This window comes from Sus scrofa, chromosome 13 (assembly GCF_054392235.1).
Source record: "Sus scrofa isolate SSC_HxYL_T2T_F1_AM1 chromosome 13, Sscrofa_HxYL_maternal_Yorkshire_Landrace_v2.0, whole genome shotgun sequence".
NCBI classification, from domain to species: Eukaryota; Metazoa; Chordata; class Mammalia; order Artiodactyla; family Suidae; genus Sus; species Sus scrofa.
Window position 1 is genome coordinate 61,107,739 of NC_139395.1, and position 22,200 is coordinate 61,129,938.

General features: G+C 36.1%; 1 protein-coding gene and 1 long non-coding RNA gene across 21 annotated transcripts in view; one reads left to right on the plus strand and one right to left on the minus strand.

Annotated features, from left to right (window-relative positions):
- LOC106505633 (uncharacterized) overlaps window positions 1-22,200 on the plus strand; it is a 396,539-nt gene that overhangs the window by 80,437 nt on the left and 293,902 nt on the right. The gene's annotated exons all lie outside the window — the stretch shown is intronic.
- The window catches only part of LOC146397369 (uncharacterized), a 120,676-nt gene that overhangs the window by 36,914 nt on the left and 61,562 nt on the right, over window positions 1-22,200 (minus strand). Inside the window, exon 5 of the mRNA XM_084988919.1 lies at window positions 9,093-9,133. Within this exon, the coding sequence (XP_084845045.1) occupies window positions 9,103-9,133 (31 nt within the window). The 3' untranslated portion in view covers window positions 9,093-9,102. The remainder of the gene's footprint in view (window positions 1-9,092; window positions 9,134-22,200) is intronic.

Sequence of the window (22,200 nt, forward strand, 5' to 3'; positions counted from 1 at the left end):
ACACAAAGATTAGAAAAGAGATATTTGGACTGAAAACAGCAATAAAATGCTTCTCTTTCTCCACACATGGCTATCTAGGATTTTTTCTCCAAAATTGGAGATTAGACCAAGAAAATCATAGCTACCTAGAGTGGAAAGGGCCTTTGAGAACTATTTGTGGCAATTATTATCTATTGGTAGAAAATGAAAGCTCAGATTGGGCTTCCCTAAGGACGTAGAGTGAGAAAGAGTAACCAAGCTGGGATTCAGAACCACTGCATCCATGCTGACTTTTCCTTCATTCCGTCAAGACGTCTGACAGTAGAATGGAGCCCCCTTTGTTAGATTATTACTATTGATGTTGCTGTTGTTATTATTATTATTATTATTTTGGCTGTGCCCATAGCGTGCAGAAGTTTCTGTGCCAGGTACCAGATCTGTGCCACAGCAGTGACCCAAGCCACAGCAGTGACAACGCTGGATCTTTTATTTTTCTTGCTTTTTTTTTAGAGCCGCACCCATCATATGGAAATTCCCAGGCTAGGGGTCAAATCGGAGCTACAGCTATCGGCCTATGTCATGGCCACAGCAATGTGAGATCCAAGCCACATCTTCAACCCACACCACAGCTCATGGCAACATGGGATCCCCAACCCACTGAGTGAGGGCAGGGATCAAACCCACATCCTCCTGATTAGTAGTTGGATTTGTTTCCGCTGTGCCACAACAGGAACTCCCCAGCGCTAGGTCCTTAACCCACTGAGCCACCAGGGAACTCCCCCTTCATTACATTACATTACTGACCAACAAACTGAGTACCCCTCTTTTATGCTTATTGAGCTATGTTTTCTTTTTCTTTTTCTTTCTTTCTTTCTTTCTTTCTTTTTTCTTTCTTTTTAGGGCTGTACCCACAGCATATGGAAGTTCCCAGGCTAGGGGTCAAATCAGAATTGTAGTTGCCAGCCTACACCACAGCCACAGCAATGTGGGATCAGAGATGCATCTTTGACCTACATCACAGCTTATAGGATGCTGGATCCCTAACCCACTGAGAGAGGCCAGGGATCAAACCAGCATCCTCATGGATACTAGTCAGATTCATTTCTGTTGCACCACAATGGGCACTCCCTTTGCTATGTTTTTAATGGACAGTGTTATTTGGCAGATGTCTCTTAAACTATGTCCTGAAACTTGGGTGAGGTGGTAGAATGTTTTTGCTCTGGTTGTCCCAAATGGTTCTCCTTTTCTTTGGGAGCATAAGTGTGCAGTGGATCCTTGAAAACCATGGGTTTGAACTACTTGGGTCCACTTATACATGGTATTTTCAGTAAAGATGTACGTTAGTACTACATGATCTATGGTTGGTTGAATCTGTGGAAGCAGAACCTTAGATATGGAAAGCTGACTGTAAAATAATACACAGATTTTGACTGCATAGAAGTTCAGCATCTCTAGCCCCCTGCACTGATCGAGGATCAAATGTATATCTAATCTTAGTACTCTGACTGTGGCCCATGCTAGTGTCCACACAGACCTTCCTTGCAGTGTGTCTAAAAGTTAAGTCTGTTCCCCTTTGCTCAAGGAATCAGTAGTGTAAGAGCAGTGGAGCTACCAGTTACCGTCGACTCCACCTTGTGAAGAAGCATAGTGACAAAACACAGAGTGAAGGCAACATCAGTGTTCAACTGTCCAAGTTCAAATGCTCGCTCTGCCTTTTCCCACATTACTCTGGGGAACTTCACTTCACTTCTATGAGCCTTAGTCTCCATCTGAAAATAGGACTAACAGGGTGAAAATTCAATTACATGTATTAAAAGTACAATTTAGAGTGCCTGATACATAAAAATGCAGAACAAAACAAAGAAGGGAAGGTAATTAAGATCCCTACTCTATTTATCTCTATGGAATTTGAGTAACTACATTTCTGTGTGTTCTTATTTTATACATGTGGTTCTTGGCAGAGTTAATCCATACCATTCACAGTGGCTTAATAATTGTTCTTAGCGTTTTTATTGTAAGTGGTCAGGTAAATATGGTGAATAACGTTTATTCTTGTTAGGGGGGTGCTGGGTAGGGAGGCAGGGGAGTCTTGAGGGTCTTAGTTAGCTACAGTCAGCAATTTCAGCTTTCTAGCAAAAGTAAAGATGAAGGGTGGAGAGTGTTGTTTTCCAGAATCTGGGTCTATCTTCTGTCCTGTGAGGAAATTGTGGCTGGTGGATTTCTACTCTAGCCATGACTGTGTTCGTGGTTCACAAGACCCGTTCACTGGTTCATTGACTGTGTTTGGAAACTCTTTTTGGAAGCAAATTTACACATTTTTCCAGTTCCAACTATGAGAAACAATTCCTGGTCTTAAAAGATATTTATGTGTTGTCTTTCACTTATTCAATGATATTTATTGGGCACTTACTGCATGCCAGGTTCTCTTAAAGTACCTGGGGGTAGGAATATTGATCTATTTTGTTACTGCTCTATCATTTTAAAATTTGCTCTTTTGTCACATGGAGAAAATTCACATAACATAAAAAAATGAATCATTTAAAAGTGAAAAATTTAGAGGCATTCAGTTCATTTGCAATGTTGTGCAACCACCACCTCTGTCTACATCCAAAATATTTTTATCACCCAAAAGGAAAACTTGTACCTGCCAAGCATTTGCTCCCCACTTTCCTAAAACCTGTCTATGGATTCTTCATACAAATGGAAACATACAGTACGTGACCTTTTCTGCCTGGCCTTTTTCACTCAAGCACCATGTTTTCAAGGTTCCTCTGTGTTGTAGCATGTATGAATACTTGCTTTTTTTTAAAGGCTAATTAACATTTCACTTATACTACATATAAATATACATACATGTAGTACATATATACTATATTATTCTTAACCATTTATCTGCTAACGGACATTTGGGCTCTTTCTACCTTTTGGCTATTATGAATAGTGCTGCTGTGAATATGCATGTATATGTACTTGTGTGAGTACTTGTTTTCAATTATTTTGGGTATATACCTAGGAGTGGAATTTCTGGATCATAAAGTAATTCTATGTTTAACTTTTAGAGGAACTGAAAAACTGTTTTCTAAACTAGCTGAACCACTGTACATTTCCACCAAAAACATATGAGCATTTCAATTTCTCCACGTCTTTGCTCACACTTGTTATTTTCTATGTTTTCTGTTACAGCCCTTACAGTGGTTGTGAAGTGATGTCTCACTGTGGGTTTCGTCCTTCCTCATGACTACTGATGATGTGGAGTGTTTTTTAATGTACCTATTGGCCATTTCTTCTTCTTTGAAGAAAGGTCTATTTAAGTTTTTTGCCCATTTTTAAAATAGGTTTGTTTATCTTTTTGTTATTAAGTTGTAAGAGTTCTTTATATATTCTGAATACTAGACTCATAAAATACATGATCTGTAAGTATTTTATCTCATTCTGTAGGTTGTCTTGTTCTTTTTTTTTTTTTTTTTTTCCTGTGGGATAGTAAGTTCCCAGTCAAAGGGTCAAATCAGAGTTAAAACTGACAACCTGCACCACAGCCACAGAAATGTGGGATCTAAGCTGTGTCTGTGACCTATGCTGCAGCTCACAGCAATGCCAGATCATAACCCACTGAGCAAGGACAGTGATCAAACCTGCATCCTCATGGATACCAGTCAGGTTCGAGCTGCAATGGGAACTCCTGGTTGTCTTTTTTTTTTTTTTTTCTTTCTGGCTGCATCTGTAGCATATGGAAGTTCCCAGGCCAGGGAATGAATCTGTGCTGCAGTTGTGACCTGTGCCACAGTTGCAGCAATGCCACATCCTTAATCTGCTATGCCACAAGGGAACTTTCAAGGTTGTCTTTTCTCTTTCTTGAAGATAACCTTTGATACACAAATTTTTTTTATTTTAAGGAAGTCCAGTTTGTATACTTTTTCTTTTGTTTCTATGTTATATATAAGTATTCATGTTCAAATAAAAGGTCATGAAGATTAATCCCTATGTTTTCTTCTAAGAATTTTATAACTTTAGTTCTTATATTTAGGTAATTGATGCATTTTGAGTTAATTTTTCTACACGGTGTGAGGAAAGGGTCCAACTGTACTCTTTGGCATGTAAATATTCAATCTACCATTCTAAAATAAGAAAACATAATATCATGAACATAGTAAAAAATAATTGCCAAGAGGAGTCTAAGAAGACATACAACTAAATGTAATAGGGCATCCTGGATGAGATCCTGGAAAAGAAAACAGACACTGTGTGAAAACTAAGGAAATCTGAGTAAACTGTGAATTTTAGTCAAGAATAATATATCAGTCTTGGTTCACTAATTGTGACAAATGTACCATACTAAAATAAGATGATAACAGTGGGGGAAACTAGGTGTGGGGTTTATGGGAACTCCTTGTCCTGGTTTGCAATTTTTCTGAAAATTTAAAACTCTTCTAAAAAATCATTTTAAAAAGATAAGTTAATAGCATCAGAAACAACTGCAAGATCCAGACCCAGACAGCTTCACACGCAAATTTTACCAAATACACAAAGAACTTACACTCATCTTTTTCAAACTCTTCCAAAAAATGGAAGAGGAGGAAACACACATTCTATGAAATCACCATCACCTTGATACCAAAAACAAAGGCACTTCTAAGAAAAAAAATTACAGGCTGATGTCTTTCATGAATATAGATGCAAAAATTCTCAACAAAACATTCACAAATTGAATCTAACAACATATAAAAAGGAAAAGGATCATACCTCACAATCAAGTGGTATTTATCCCAAGTTCATAAGAATGATTCAACATACACAAATCAATGTGATACACCACATAAACAAAAGTAAAAAACCTCATGATCATCGCAATAGATGCACAGAAATCATTTGACAAAATGCAACATCCATTCATGATAAAAATTCTTACCAGAGTGGGTATAAAGGGAACATATATCAACATAATATGAATTATGTATGATAAACCCACAGACAATATAATAAATGGGAAAAGCTGAAAGCCTTCCCCCCAAAAATCTACATAATACGAATTATGTATAACAAACCCACAGACAATATAATAAATGGGAAAAGCTGAAAGCCTTCTCCCTAAAAATCTAGAACGAGGCCAAGATGCCCACTCTTTTCTGTTCAATATAGTATTGGAAGTCCTAGCCACAACAATCAGACAAGAAAAAGAAATAAAAGATATTCAAATTGGAAGAGAAGAGGTAAAATTTTCATTATATGCAGGTGACATGATACTATATATAGAAAACTCTAAATACTCCACACAAAAACTATAGAACTGATAAATTCAGCAGGGTAGCAGGATACAAGATTAACATATAGAAATCAATTACATTTCTTTACAGTAACAATGAAATATCAGAAAGGGAATGTAATAAATACCTTTTAAAATTGTACCACCAAAAATAAAATACTTAGGAATACACCTCACCAAAGAGGTGAAATAATTACATGCTGAGGCTATAAAACATTAATAAAGGAACTTGAAAATGATTTAAATATATGGCAAGATATCCAGCCTTCTGGATTGAAAGAATATATTGTTAAATTGGTCATACCACTAAAAACAATCTACAGATTTAATGTGATCCTATCAAATTACCCATGACATTTCTCACAGGACTACAACAAATAATCCAAAAATTTATATGGAACCATAAAAGACCCAGAATTGCCAAAGCAATCCTGAAGCAAAAGAACATAAGAGGAGGCATAACCCTCTCAGACTTCAGATAATACTACAAAGCTATAGTAATCAAAACAGTGTAGTACTGGAACAAAAGCAGACATATGGATCAATGGAACAGAATTGAGAGCCCAGAAATAAACCCACACACATATGGGTCAATTAATCTTAGACAAAGGAGGCAAAAAATATACAATAAGAAAAAGTCTCTTCAGCAAGAGAAAGATGTTGGGAAAGTTAGAGAGCTGCATGTAAATCGGTGAAATTAGAAAACACCTTCTCACCATACTCAAAAAAACTCAAAATGACTTAAAGACTTAAACATAAAACATGACACTATAAAATTCCTAGAAGATGGAGTTCCCATCGTGGTGCAGCAGAAATGGTTCCGACTAGGAAACCTGAGGTTGTGGGTTCGATCCCTGGCCTTGCTCAGTGGGTTAAGGATCTGGCACTGCTGTGGCTGTGGTGTAGGCTGGCAGCTGTAGCTCTGATTCAACACCTAGCCTGGGAACCTCCATATGCCACAGGTACAGCCTTAAAAAAAAAAAGCAAAATAAAAGAAATAAAAATAAAAGAAAAATAAAATTCCTAGAAGAGAACATAGGCAAAACATTCTCTAACAGCAACCACTGTTGTTGGTGGGTATGGAGAAAGGGAACTCTCCTACACTGTTGGTGGGAATGTAAATTGGTGTAACCACTATGGAAAACCGTATAGAGCTTCCATAGAAAACTAAATATAAAAACCACCAGATGATCCAGAAATTCCACTTCTACTCATATATCCGGACAAACCTATAATTCAAAAAGACACATGCACCCTTATGTTCATGGCAGCACTATTTACAATAGCCAAGACATGGAAACAACATAAATGTCCATCAACAAATGAATGGATTCAGAACATGTGGTACAAATATACAATGCAACACAACTCAGCCACAAAAAGAACAAAATATGCCATTTTCAGCAACATGGATGGAACTAGAGATTATCATACTAAGCAAAGTAAGTCAGAAAGAGAAAGACAAATACCATATATCACATATAGGTATAATCTAAATTATGGCACAAATGAACCTATATACAAAATAGAAACAGACTCATGGCCAAGAGAACAGACTTGTGGTTGCCAAAGAGGAGGGAGTTGGGAGAGGGATGGAATGAGAGGTTGGGGTTAGCAGATATAAGCTATTATACATGGAGGGGATAAACAACAAGGTCCTACTGTACAGCACAGAGAATATATTCAATGTCCTATGATAAACCATAATGCAAAAGAATGTAAAAAGAGAATGTATATATAAATATAACAACTCACGTTGCTGTCCAGCAGAAATTAATACAACATTGTAAATCAACTCTTACTTTAATTCAAAAAAAAAAAAAAAAAGCACAACTGCAATACCTAGAGATAAGCCTCATGAAAGATCTACAGTATCTCTACACTAAAAGCTACTAAATACTGCTAGGAGAAATTCAAGAAGACTTAGTGGAGATAAATCACACTCATAGATTAGTAGACTCAGCATTGCTAAGATGTCAGTTCTGTCAAATTTGTAGATTATGGCATCCTAGTCAAAATCTCACCAAATGGTTTTGTAGAACTTAAAACGTTGACTTTAGAATTTGTATGGAAACACAAATGACTAAAGACAGCCAAAGTACTTTGAAAAGGAAAAATTTTTGGTGGGAAAAATTCTACCATCTGATTTCAAGGCTAATTTTAAAGCTTCAATAATCACAACAATATGGCAATGACAAAAATATGACATATAGATCAATGGAAAAGAACACAATCTGGAAAAAAGCACACACACTGATAGTAAATGAAATTTTGGAAAATGTCCCAAAGTAATTATTTGCGAAAGTAAAGTCGTTTGCAGTAAGTATTTTGAGATCACCTAGATTTTCATATAAAAAATGAATTTTGCTGTCTACCTCATGGCATAAACCAAAATTAATTCATAATAAATGCTATGTCTAAATGTAAAAGCCAAAAAGATAATATTTCTAGAATAAAATATGAGGGGAAATTTTTTGTAATTTTGAGAAAGCAAGGGTTTCTTATACTAAACATAAAAGAAAAAGTGATAATTTGGGATTTATCAAAATTAAAACTTTTTGCTCTTCAAAGGACACCGTTAGGAAAACCAACAGGCAAGCCACAAATTGGGGGAAAACATTATTAATACATGACTCTGTCTTATGTCCAAAATATATACCCCAGAATATATAAAGAGCTTTTAAACTCAATAATAAGATGACAAACAATTCAATTAAAACAGGCTAAAGACTTGAGAAGTCTATATATCTGAAAGAAAATATATAGCTACTAATCACAAGAAAATATATTTAACATCGTATTAGTCTTTGTGGGACCACACATTAAAACAAATGAGAGACAACTTGACAGCAATAAAATAGCTAAAATTAAAATGGCTAACAATAATAAGCATTGGTGAGCATCTGGAACTCTCATACACTGCAGACAGTTGTGTAAAATTGTACAAAATTTTTTTTTTTTGAATTTTTAGGGCCGCACCTGTGGCATATGAAGCTTCCCAGGCTAGGAGCTATAGCTGCTGGCCTGCCTATCCCACAGCCACAGCAACTCTGGAATTGAGCTGCGTCTGCTACCTACACCATAGCTCATGGCAATACCAGATCCTTAACCCACTGAGGGAGGCCAGGGATTGAACTCGAAACCTCATGGTTCCTAGTGAGATTTGTTTCCACTGTGCCACGACAAGAACTCCTATACAAATTTTTGAGCAAACATTTTGGGAGGTTTTTTTAATTGACTTAAATAAACACTTACTCTATGAAATAGCAATTTCATTCCAAGGCATTTACCTAAGAGAAATGTCCACAAAAAGAATTTTGACACAAATACTACAACAACTTTATCCATTATAAGCAACAAGTGGAAACAACTGAAATGCCCATGAACAGATGGATAGATAACACAGTGTGGTATATTTATGAAATGTTAAATAAAAAAAAGTACATTATAAGATACGAAATGGTATATTTATAACATGTGGTATGTGATAGGATGAAAATTTATAAAACAGAACCTTAAGCAATAAAGGAGAATGAGGTATTGATACATATGACAGCATGGATTTAACCTCAAAACATGCTTAGTGAAAGAAGGCAGATACAAAGGAGAACACATGGTGTAATTTCATTCCAAGTCTTTGAAAAGGTAAAGGTAATACATAATGGTAGAAAGTGGATCAGTGTTTGCATGTGTTTAATTCTGAGAGTTAATGCTTTCCTAGCTTTCTGCCCTAAATACCTCAGTCACTTCACCCTAGTCCTGTCTCTGATAATCATTTAAACTTGTCTTGTGAAATAAGTCTGTTGAGAAGTAGCTTTGTGTCAAAGATTTGGTCTGAAGCCCCACTACTCACCCCATTCTCGTTACTGTTCTTCCTCTTGAGTCATCAAAGTTCTGCAAGAAATAGCGGTGAAAATATTTGAAGTTTTTTCTTGAAAAATACAATATAACTTTTGAAACCAATTTAACTTTCTTTAATGCTCAAGAGAATTTAAGTCATAAGTCCAATTGTGAGATGTCACAAAAGCAAGACTCAAGCTTGCCTCATGTGGATAGTTTTTTAAAAATGAGTTATATATTTACTTTTACATCATGATCATGAAGTTCAGTTTGCAAAAATATATAAGATCTTTATGCACTGTTCTCAAGGACCACACCTAAGTTTTGATGCTTAGCCCTTCTCTCTCTCTCTTTTTTTTTTTTTTTTTTTTGCTATTTCTTGGGCTGCTCCCGCGGCATATGGAGGTTCCCAGGCTAGGGGTCGAATCGGAGCTGTAGCCACCGGCCAACGTCAGAGCCACAGCAACGCAGGATCCGAGCCGCGTCTGCAACCTACACCACAGCTCACGGCAACGCTGGATCGTTAACCTACTGAGCAAGGGCAGGGACTGAACCCACAACCTCATGGTTCCTAGTTGGATTTGTTAACCACTGTGCCACGACAGGAACTCCAGCCCTTCTCTTTTGAGACATCTATAATGTCATCATGCTTGTTTATATTCCTTTCTTTTGTTATATCTCATTGCCTTTGGGACAATAAGAGCAATTCTGCTCAGTTGGTAAGAGCCCATATATTTTGTAGTATTTGTTTTATTTTGCATTCCATTTGCATTATTTTTGCACTTTGGGGTATTTTAAAATAGCAAACAACCTATGAGACACAGATTGGCAAGTGATTATACAATGAGGAGAGAAAAGCTAAAATTAAAGCAAGGGCTATTTGAGGGAAGATGAGTTTTAAAAGAGGTCTTTCTTTGGGGACACAGGAAATGAACACTAAGGTGATGGGGACCTCCAATACTTGGAGCATAGTTCACTGAAACAACATCGTCCTGAAATTAAGATGCTTTTCAAATGGAGTCAGTTGTTGATTTCAGTAAATGATTCTGGGATAACTTCTTAACCATATGGAAATAAATGAAAATGGATCTTGACCTAATGGATTAAAACAAAAGTTAAAAGAAAAAATTTTTAATGACTAGAGATAAATATAGAAGAATATCTTTATGACATCAGAGACAGGGAAGTCTTCTTAAATTAGATTAAAAGCTCAAAGAGAAAACCTCGATGAATATGACTACATTTAACATACATAAGTCTATCAAAATAAATAATTAAAGAGTAAAAAACTATAACTAGAGAGAAAGAATTTAACATATACACAATGAAAACAAAGACCTATATGATGGTACACATAGTTTATACAGATAAATAAAAAGAAACAAATATGAGAAAGACAATGTGTATAGGTGTACGGCTAGGCCACTTTTCTAGACAGCAGAAATTGGCAGAATGGTAAATCAACTCTAAAAAAAACTTAAAAATAAAAAGAAACTAATATTTAAATAGAAACTTGCATAAGTAAAAATGCTAGTGGCTGATAAGCCTAGTAAGAAAAGCTCAACTCAACTGAAATATAGAAAATACAAATTAAAATCCAATAATATAACTGGTGCTCCTCTGTTAATAGTATACTAGTTAATTTTAAACAAATTCTCCTTCTGAGAATAACTAGACAAGCTCAACAAAATAAAAATCTCTTTAAAAACATTGACAATATCAATACGGTAAAAACTTGCAACACTAGGGTTGGAAAGGGAGTGAAATCCCAAAGAAGTGAGCCTGAAATCTGAACTGCGTTTCTCCTTAAGGAATTTGTTGATATGAAAGGAACGAATGGTTCAGAACTTCAAATTATTTCTATAGCTTTTCAAAGCCAATGTTCAGCACTCAGAAACAGGGAGAAACACAAAAAGATAAGAATTGACTTCTACATAAGAGAAAAGAGTAAATAGTAAAAACAGACCCCTAGAATATCGGGATATTTTTGTTATCAGACATGAATATTAAAATAATAAAGGTAAATATATTAAAATATTAATTAATGAGAAGGAATATTGATGGAGAACTGGATATTATACAGTGGGATCAACTGGAAACTTTAGAATTAAAAAAATACAATTAACTGAGATTAAGAACCCAATCACTGGGCTTAACAGAAGTTAGGTACAGATGAAGAGAAGCCAGAATCATCTTAATACCAAAAACTGACAAGGATATTCCAAGAAAGTAAACCTACAAGTCAACCTTTCCCATGAAAATATATTTTAAAAATTCTAAGCAAAGTATTAGAACACTGAATCTAGCATATCTACAATAAAGCTGAAATTATTCCAGGAATGTATGGTTAGGATTAATATTCAAAAAATCAATCAATACAACTCAACAGATCAAGAGCATGGAGGAGAAAATGTATATCTCATTAGTTGCAGAGAAAGCACTTAATAAATTCTACATGCTTTTGTGATAAAATATAATAAACTACTTATCAAGGGGGAACTTCCTTATTCTGAAAATAAAATTTTGAAACCTTCAATAATGTCATATGTAAGTGAAATGTTGAATTTTACTTCAGACTGGGAATAAGACAAATGTGCCTGTTATTACCACTTCTATTTAATGGCATCCCATTTGTCCTAACTTTTATGTGTTTGAGAATACTTCTGTGTTATATATTTTTTTCAAATCAATAGGAAATAGCCAGACAATTCAACATAATAAAGTGGATAAAAGTGTTGGACTGGTACTTCACAAAATATGTTGAACAACAAATGAACTTTTATAAAAGTGCTCACCTTCAATAAGCATTAAATAAAAGAAAAATAAAAGCACAATGTGATACACAGCCATCACTATGGTTACTCTCATACTTTGCAATGGGAGAGCAAATTGTATTATCCCTTTGGATAATTATTTGACTATATCTGTTACAACTGGACTTACATATAGCTTTAGACTCAGCTATACCAACACGAATATGCTTCAAAAGACCTGTACATATATAAACATGGCATTAAACTTATTCAACTCATTAAACTCATACAACCCAATTAAAAATTGGGCAGAAGACCTAAATAGACATTTCTCCAAAGATATATGGATGACCAGTAAGCATATGAAAAGATGCTCAATATCTGTAGTTATTGGAATAATGAACATCAAAACTACAATTAAATACTGGTCAGAATGGCCATCATTAATATGTCTACAAATAACACATGCTGGAGAGGGTGTGGAGAAAAGGGAACCCTACTATGCTGTGGTGGGAATGTAAACTGGTACAACCATGACAGAAAACAGTTCTGAAATATAGAAAATACAAATTAAAATCCAATAAAATAACTGGTACTCTTTCTTGTAATAGCATACTAGCTAATTTTAGACAAATTTTCCTTTGAGAATAAGTAGACAAGCTCAACAAAATAAAAATCTCTTTGAAAACATTGACAATATTAATACAGTAAAAACCTGCAATTCTAGGATTGGAAAGGGAGTGAAATCCCAAGGAAGTGAGCTTGGGAACTCACTTCTCAACTATTTAGGGACTATTTATATGACCCAGCAATCCCACTCCTGGGGTATAGCCATGCAAAACTATAATTTAAAAACATATACCCCTATGTTCACTGAAGCACCATTCACCATAGCCAAGACATAGAAGCAATCTAAATGTCCATTGATAGATGAATGGATTAAGGAGATGTGGTACATATATACAATGAAATATTACTCAGCCATAAAAAAGAATGAAATAATGCCATTAGCAGTAACATGGACGCAACTAAAGATTATCATACTAAGTGAAGTAAGTCAGAAAGAGAAATACACATGATATCACTTATATGTGGAACCTAAAATATGGCATAAATGAACCTATATACAAAACAGAAACAGACTCATGGACAAGGAGACCAGACTTGTGGTTGCCAAGCGGGAGGCGGGAAGGAGTAGGATGGACTGGGAGTTTGGGTTAGTAGATGCAAACTATTACATTTAGAATGGATAAGCAATGAGGTTCTTCTGTATTGCATGGGGAGCTATATCCAGTCTCTTGGGACAGACCATGATGAAAGATAATATAAGAGAAGGAATGTATGTCTATGTATGACTGAGTAATTTTTCTGTACATCATAAATTAACACAACATTGTAAATCAATTATAATCTAGTAAAAAAATAAAAAATATGGCATTAAATAAATACTGGAAAAACTCAAATGTTGAAATAAATAATTTTAAATTAGATATATACATAACTATACAAGCTATACAATAATGAACAGTAATGAGTAATTACTGGGCACAACAGAAATGTGTCTCACAAACATAATGTTAAACAAAAGAATCCAGACAGAAAAATGTGCTGTTTGGTACCATTTCCTAGTAACACAGTTTGTAATAGAGAAAACAAACAAACAAAAAAACAACCCCCCCAAACTAAAGATAATCCCAAGTTCAAGATATCCATGAACAAGAAAACAGATATGCTGTGAAGTGTGTACATAATAAAAGTCCAGTCACAGTGAAAATGGATGATCTAGCATTCCATGCATAAATATATTAAATGAAAAAAGCAAGGCATAGAAGAACATTTGAGAGTACGACAGTAAACTAATATCTTGCTTGGAGATATATGTATTTATGTAGAAAAGGGAAAGATCAACCCAAATTTTAAGTAGAGGTTTCCCTTTATAAAATGTAAGTTCCAAGAGTCAGGGCTTTTTGTCTGTGTTTTGTTGTACTGTTTTGCAGTACCTAGACAGTGTTTGATACATAGTACTCATTTGTATAAATGTTTTTGAATAAGAAATGAATGAAGAGAGAGAGATTGATCGATAGAAATGGGAAATTTCAATAGGCTGGTAAAGTTCTCTTACTTAACACTTGGGGATGGGTACCCAGAGTAGGAGTAATAGTATTCTTTACACTGCATATATGTGAGATGCAATTTTCTATATTGTAAAATATGCTTTAAAATAAGAAACTGTACTACTGACATTTCACATTGAGAAACAATACTAGGTAAGTATAAAACAGACCACTTCATTCCATCCCTCAGACCCACTGTACTCCTGCCTCTGCCCTCATGGAAAGTGAGTTGGATTGCTGAGTAGAGGGTAGGTGTTAGTCACAAAAGGCGCCTCAAAGAGTTTGCTGACCCTGTATTTTAGGTAAATAAAAAAAAGATTAAAACTCAACATTTTTACATTATGATTGCAATTCAGAATTCCATCTTGGTATGTCCTGCTTTGTGCCTGTGTGAGAGCTAAGAACTCAAGAAGAAAGAGAGATAGGTAGGTCCACCTGGGGGGATCTGAGGTCATGAATGACTTCTAAGAAAGAGTAGTATTTAATTCATATTTCTTTCCTTTCTTTAGCTCCAAAGAGAATTTTCACAGTATATGCACAAGTCTCTTTCAGATGAGTGAGTACCAAACACCTATACCGGGGTATCCCCCAAATCCTGTCTTAGACAAGTGGAAAATTGCCCATCTAATCACATGAAATAGTCTGCCCAAAACACCATTTCCCCCATACCATGAGGATCAACTGGAGATCAATCCCATTTAATTTCTTTTACAATATGTTCTTCTTTCAAAAAGAAGCCATCTGTTTAAACAACTTGGAGGATGAATGTTCTTACTGGTGTGCCTTTTTCCACAGAGTATTTTTGTTCATTCCAGCAAGTTCTGGCTGAGTGCCTGTGATGTGCCTAGCATGTTATGGATGTGTGGAAAGCAGTAGGTTCTAGTTCAAAAACAGCTCAAATACAGAGCAAACCCTCTATCACAACCAACTTGATAAGTTAAGAAACTGGGTAATTTCACTCCTTACCATGTTATCCAGAAATCTACACTGGTATTGTTGAATGTCAGACATATGTCATCTTAAGAACTCTTATTCTTTAGTATATCTTTAAGACATTGCAAAGATAAGTTAAAAACTTCAGTAAGATCTACAGTAAGTACACATAGTCTTCAAAGAATTGTTATCAAAATATGTGAAAATGTCTGCAAACCAATAAGAGTAACACAAACAACTCAAGAGAAAAATGGACAGAAAACAGAAGTAAGCATTTCGCAGAGGAGAAAACACATATGTACAATATATGCATGAAGAAATGTTCAATACTATTAGTGATCAGGGAAATACAAATCAAGATCTCATGAGATACAATTTTCTTGATAGTTGAGTGGCCCAAATGAAGAAGGCTGATGATACTAAGTACTGGAGAGAATGTAGATCCATAGGATTTTATATACATTGCTGGTAGGATAAATTGTGCCATCTCATTAAATTCTAGTTTGGTATTATATCTAAAAGTTACAGATTCACATACCATATGACAAAGTTCTACAGTTAAACGTTTGCCCATATTCGACAGGAGACATGTACTTAAATGTTCAGAGCACTTCTGTGCACAATGGCAAAAACCTGGTGACAACACAAATGCCCCCCAATGGCTGAGTGGATGCTTAAACTGTGATAGAGTCATCAATGGATTATAATACAGCAGTCAAACCAAATTGCAGCATACAGCAATACAAATGATTCTCAGCAACATATTAAGTAAAAAAAAAAAAAAAAGCCCCAGATACTGCTTAAGCATGATACACTTTTTATAAAGTTAAAAAACAGCCAATACAAGACAATAAAGTTTAGAATGTACAGCATGGTGACTATAGGTGATAATACTGACTTAAATTTGGAAGTTGCTAAAAGAGTAGATTTTAAAGGTTCTTATCATAAGAAAAAAAGTGTAACTATGTCTAGTGACAGACGTTAACTAGACCTATTGTGATCATTTCACAATATAAACAAGTAATGAATCATTGTTTTATAATTGAAACTAATATAGTATTATATGCCAACTATATCTCAATAAGAAAGTATAATCCTCTATTGTTTTGATATGAAATTGTATATACTTAATTAAAAAGGGAAGTAGAATACATTAAAAATTGAATTATTAAATATTTTCCTCAATTAAAAAATAAAGTTTACATGCAGAGAGGCAATTGATCTATTTAAACAGAAAGCAAGAGAATGGTGATCATAGTATGTAGCGTCAGATATAAGGATGCAGAAGAAAAGAACCCGTGTATCATGTTGCCTACTGTGAAGATCTTAGCTTTTGTTTTGCCTTTTGAATTTGGGAGTGCTTATTAAGGTATAAAATAACTAGCAACATAAATATAAATAGGTCATGAAAGGACCAATTATGGCTGTGTCATGGGGTCAGGATTATAGTTAATTTAATTCTGTGCATCTCAGATTCATAATAAAGAAAACAGTAAGAAAAAAATAATGTATTGAGGAAATAAAAAAATAAAAATACAAAAAGAAAACAAACACTTTGTCATAAAGAAAATATAAACATTAAAAATGTAGAACAACTTCAAAAAGTGTAAAAGAGAGCATCTGTGTATGGCTTCAAATCATCCTTTGTACCACCAGGGATGTATACAGTATGGAAACAATTGCCCTAACTTATGACAGTGAACAGAGTGTTTCTGCTTGCAAGGAAGTCATGGTTGATAGGGAACATAAACGAGGGGGTAGTTAGAATTAACTAAGTGATAGGATAATCATAAAGAAGTAAAAGCATAGGGTAGGAGGTATGAAACAAGCTCAGGCATGGAAGAAGGCATCTTAAGAAGATGTAGAATCTAATTTTGAACTTGAAAGGGCAAGATATTTTAAGCCCTTTCAAGACCCTCACAGGAAGGAGAGCGATGGGGCTTGGGAGGTCAACAGGAGCCTTGTCATGAGGGGCCTTGTAAGGTCTAAAGTGGACTTGGGGCCTTATTTCAAGAGCCACAGGAAGCCATCAAAGAGTTTAAGCAAGGGAGTCACCTAATTAGACTTCTTGCTCGTAGACAGCAGGACCACGGGTAGGAACGATCAGTTAGCTGTGGAGGTTGATGCAATTGTCCAAGTGGGCCATGGTGATGAATACAGTTAGGAGAGAGAAAAGTAGGCAGAGGAGGCACTTACTGAGGAGGTAGAATAAGGAGGACTCAGAAATGTATTGGGTATAGGAACCAAATAAGAGGGACAAGTCAATCATGACTTTCGCTTTGAGGAGCTGGGAAGATGATGGTGCCAGGTGCTAAGGCTTGAGAAAATGGGGGAGAGAGCACACGTATCTTCTTTGATAGTATATCCCATTTGGCTCAGCACTGGTTCATAGTGTCTCCCAAGCCTTTTAAGATGAAGCTGACATTTCTCAAGAAAGGAGGGCTTCCAAACTCTAGAAACAACAAAGATCCTCTTGTTCCCAGACACCTGGACTGAGCTAGTAAGAATGCTGTCCCAAGGTGCCGTGGGAGGAATGTTTAAATCAAGGTTTCCCAACCTATGACCTAACATCATAAAAGCTATTTCATTTTATTTTCTAAGTAATTCCTGGATTTGTTACTTGTGTGGCTAACGATTGGTGCCAATGACCTCTAATTATAAAGTGAGGTCAGAGTTCCTCTGAGATTATTTTCCTTCTTTTTAAATGCAAGAGAATTACCTAAGCATAGTTCTAATGAGCAGTACCTAGTAACAAAATCTTTTGCTTCAGGTATGTCATAAAGCAATTGTACGTATCCCCTCCTTTCATATAGTGGACCATAAACGTGATGTAAGCAACATTAATTACCTAGAGAATGATTGCTGAGATTAAACTTTCTGATCACTGATAAAATGGGAAGGCATGGACCTGAGACCTGTGACACACCTAGTACTGTGGTCATTTTATAGATAATTTCCTCAGAAACCTTTAAAGGAAGATGGCCAGGGAGTGATGTGCTGCCAGCCTGTAAGAATTGTTGATCCATTACCACCAAATCAGTCCATGAAGGGACTGCTAATATTTGGCATCGGGGAGAGGAGTCAATAAAAATTCACATTTACAGTATTTATATACTCATGTGCAAGCAGAGGGAAAGCTAAGGGAAGTAGAAATTGTTTACATAGCACATAATGAGCATCATTAATATTAGTCTCCAATTGTCACACTGCAAATGTGTGTGTTTACATGGATGCTAATATTGCAAAGCAGTTAGAATGGAATTTCGTGTTGGTGAGACTAAAGTCAAATCCTAGCTTTCCCACTTAAAAAGCAATGTGACTTTGAACAAATTATTTAAATTTTCTAAATATTAGTTTATTCATTGATACAGTGGGACAATATGCCACTTCCTTGGGTTTAATGAGTTTAATGCATGCAAAGAATTTAAACCAGGACCTGGTGTATCTCAAAATATTCAACAAATGGAGATAATGGAAGTGAAGCAATGTAAATGTATAGTAATGATCCATAGCAGGCTATACTGTCTGATATTAGACCCAGAGGCCTAGTATAATGAAAACATTGTAAAATACTTAAGGGAGTTCCTGTCGTGGCACAGCAGAAATCAATCCAACTAGGAACCATGAGGTTGCAGGTTCGATCCCTGGCCTCGCTCAGTGGGTTAAGGATCCAGCAGTGCCATGAACTGTGGTGTAGGTTGCAGATGCAGTCTGAATCTGGCATTGCTGTGGCTCTGGCATAGGCCAGCAGCAACAGCTCTGATTAGACCCCTATCCTGGGAACCTCCATATCCCACAGGTGCAGCCCTAAAAAGGACAAAAAGACAAAAAAAAAAAAAAAAAAAAAAAAACCTTAAATTTGTGGATGGTTGATTTTTTAACATGGTCTGCAGGAAACACAATAATACCACATTCCATTGACTCGATGATGCGCACTTTTAAATATTTAAATGAGAGGCATTAACTGCCTGAACGTACATATCAAAACTTGCAGAAAGGATGACAGCAGCTTGGAAGAAAATCCCAGACCCAATAATGGAATATTCTTTTCAGCAATGTTACATCATCAATGCTCTTGTTGACATGGAGGATGACACTGTGGAATGTCACTAAGGATGCTCATCTGCAAAATGATTCAGAAGAGCTGGACCCTGAGCAGATCTAGAAAACACCTGCTTCCATTTATTTTGTTTATGCTTTCTGTTTTATACATGCACAACAATAACATTAGATAAAAATGTATGTCTAACTAGGTCTTCTTATTAAATAGAGCATTTTCAAATCAATATAAAATAAACATGCTAGTGAAAAAGTGCCGTGTCACAATTTAACTGTCAGTCTTGACTGTATTAGCTCATAAGTACTGAAACATCTCACAACTGATGACAACTTAGCGTTACTGAAAAACGGTAAACAAACAATAAACAGTTAAAAGTGAGAATTTAGAGAAGTTACAAAACTGAGTTGATAATGGCAAATTTACCTGGGTTCAAATCTTAGTTCCTCTCTTTCCAGTTAAATTAACTTTGAACAAATGACTAACCATTCACCCAAGCCTCTGTAAATGGCAATTTAACCTAAATAATGAGGTAAATTATGTGGATTAAATGAAATTATACAGATGAAATGTTTAATATCATACTAAGTTCTTCAAGACTGCAATAGATGATTGATATTATTATAATAATATACTGTTTTATTTTAAAAAATCAAACTACTTCAGATATGTGTCACAGCATATAATAGAAAACTGTATTCTATCTACCAATCACCTTCATAAAACAAACATACACATTTTAATATATTAACCTAAGTTATACATTAAGTTACTCCATGTTTTTATTTAAGGATAACAGAAAAATGAATGAATGTTCACCAGATTTGAAAGTTACATTCATAGTGGTATGGATTAAAATACAATTCAAGTTCCCTACTCAGGAGTTTCCATCGTGGTGCAGTGGAAACAAATCTGACTAGGAACCATGAGGTTGTGGGTTCAGTCCCTGGCCTTGCTCAGTGGGTTAAGGATCTGACATTGCCATGAGCTGTGGCGTAGTTTGCAGATGTGGCTTGGATCTAGTGTTGCTGTGGCTGTGGTGTATGCTGGTGCCTATAGCTCTGATTCAACTCCTAGCCTGGGAAACCTCCGTATGCCACAGGTGCAGCAAGTTTCCTACTCAAAAATTTAAGTTGGGGAGGTCCTAGACAGGAGGCCATTTTCTAGCTGAAATGATGAATGGGAGGAATAAGTGACTGCTGATCAAAAAAGTTAAGCCATGTGTACTGAGAATACAACAACTGAAAACATCATTGTCACCAACAGGGAATTCAAATATAAGACTTAAACTGGGAGATTTATAGGCTGATACACTAACATTACAATTGAACTCTTACCTATATAGATAATTATGAAGAATGCTCTAGGGCACCTAGAAGGAGTTTTTACTTCATTTAGCAACAGCTAATGAGATGATAGTGTGTTAGAGATACACGTGCCTTTCTGAAGATCCTCTCATTGATTCTCAAATTTCAGATTCCTTGTAAAGAAAAATTGTGGTTTTCTGGTGTTTTCAAATATTTGATTATAATGCTACTTAAATGTGTACATATAAAGCTAGATATTAGCAAATATAAATTAAATAGAAGCAAAGAAAAAAAATAAAGCCAAGCCAATACAATTAAAATTGATTGCATTTGTTAAATGGACTTGCTGAAGCCCAGTAAATGCTTGCAACATGACCACAGTGTTGACTGAACAAAGATTCCTTTGAGTTCAGCCCACCTCAAACACCAAGCTGGGGATGATGAGCCATTTTCCTGTCACTTTCCTTTATGTGAACTATTGCAAAACTCTCTCACTTGACATGCAGTTATTAAGTCTGCCTCTCTTCTCTTCTCTAATAAATACATGGTTCCAATGCATCATAAACCCAACTGCAAATAAGGACACCATAGTAGTTATCTCTTGCTTTTTAACAAACACCAAAAAATTCAGGGGCTTAGAATAGCAGGAGTCATTTCTCTCTCATGCTTTCTTTGAGTCAGGAAAACCCAGGAGGGGCTCAGCTAGGTCATCCTGGCTTAGGGGTATTTGATGATGTTGTACTCGGTGGCTGAGGCTAGAAGTTCTTAACACTCACATAGCCAGGAGCTGAGCTGGGAAGACTTGAATAGCTGGGGCTCCTCTACCAGCCTTTGTGTTACCTCTTCATTAGGTCTCTGTGGCATGACAGCTTTAGGAAAGCCCCATTCCTTATATGGTATCTCATTGTTTTCCCAGGAGCATGCCCCAAGACAGAGAGCCAGGTGGAAGCCACATCTTTTCCAACTTAGCCTTGGCAGTCATGCAAGGCCATTTCCCCTCATTATTCTCATTAGGAGCCAGTCACCAAGTCCTTACTGCATCCAAGGGAAGGAAAATTAGAATACTCTTGTGGAAGGGAGGTGTGTGAGAGAACGTGCAATACATTGAAAACCCTTCAGATACCTAACTCAGGTGGCTATATTTCATTTCAAAATGTTCATCTACATGGTTCAGTGTATGCTTTCATCCCTTTACACATCTCATGGGGAATTCACAGAACTCCAAGAAGAGGTAAGCCAACCCCCACTGGACTATGGACCCCAGCTTGAGGAAAATTTAGTTATGTTGTAATTACAGTAACATGGAACAGAGTTCCTTTAGATCACAGGGTAGGAGAGAATGAACTTCAAGGAACAGGAAGAAAGAAACTGCAGTGTTTTTCAAACTGAAGAGGCTGAAGAACTTGATGGATGCATGGATGACTTTACACCTATTTAACTGCCTTTCCCATATATTCCTTCTTTTTTTTTTTCTTTTTAGGGCCTCACCTGTGGCATATGGAAGTTCCCAGGCTAGGGGTCAAATTGGAGCTGCAGCTGCCGGCCTACACCACAGCCACGGCATCTTGAGATCCGAGCAGTGCTGCAACCTACACCACAGCTCACAGCAACTCTGGATCCTTAACCCACTGAACTAAGCCAGGCACCACAACTTCATGGATATTAGTCAGGGTTCTTTACTGCTGAGCTGCAGTGGGCACTGTCCACATATTCTAATGATGGCAAGGAGCTAGGATTTGATGCTGAGAACCTTCAGTGTTCATTCATCATTCAGTAAGTATTTGCTGTTGCACACAACACAACACCCTTCTAGGTCCTGGGGATCTGTGGGTAAGACTAGTGCAGTCTCAGTTCCCATGGGTATTATGGACCTCGTGGGGAAGACAGGTATTAATAATTATAAATGTAATAAGTGCTACAAAAAGGAAACCATAAGGTTCTAGGGGAACACTCACTT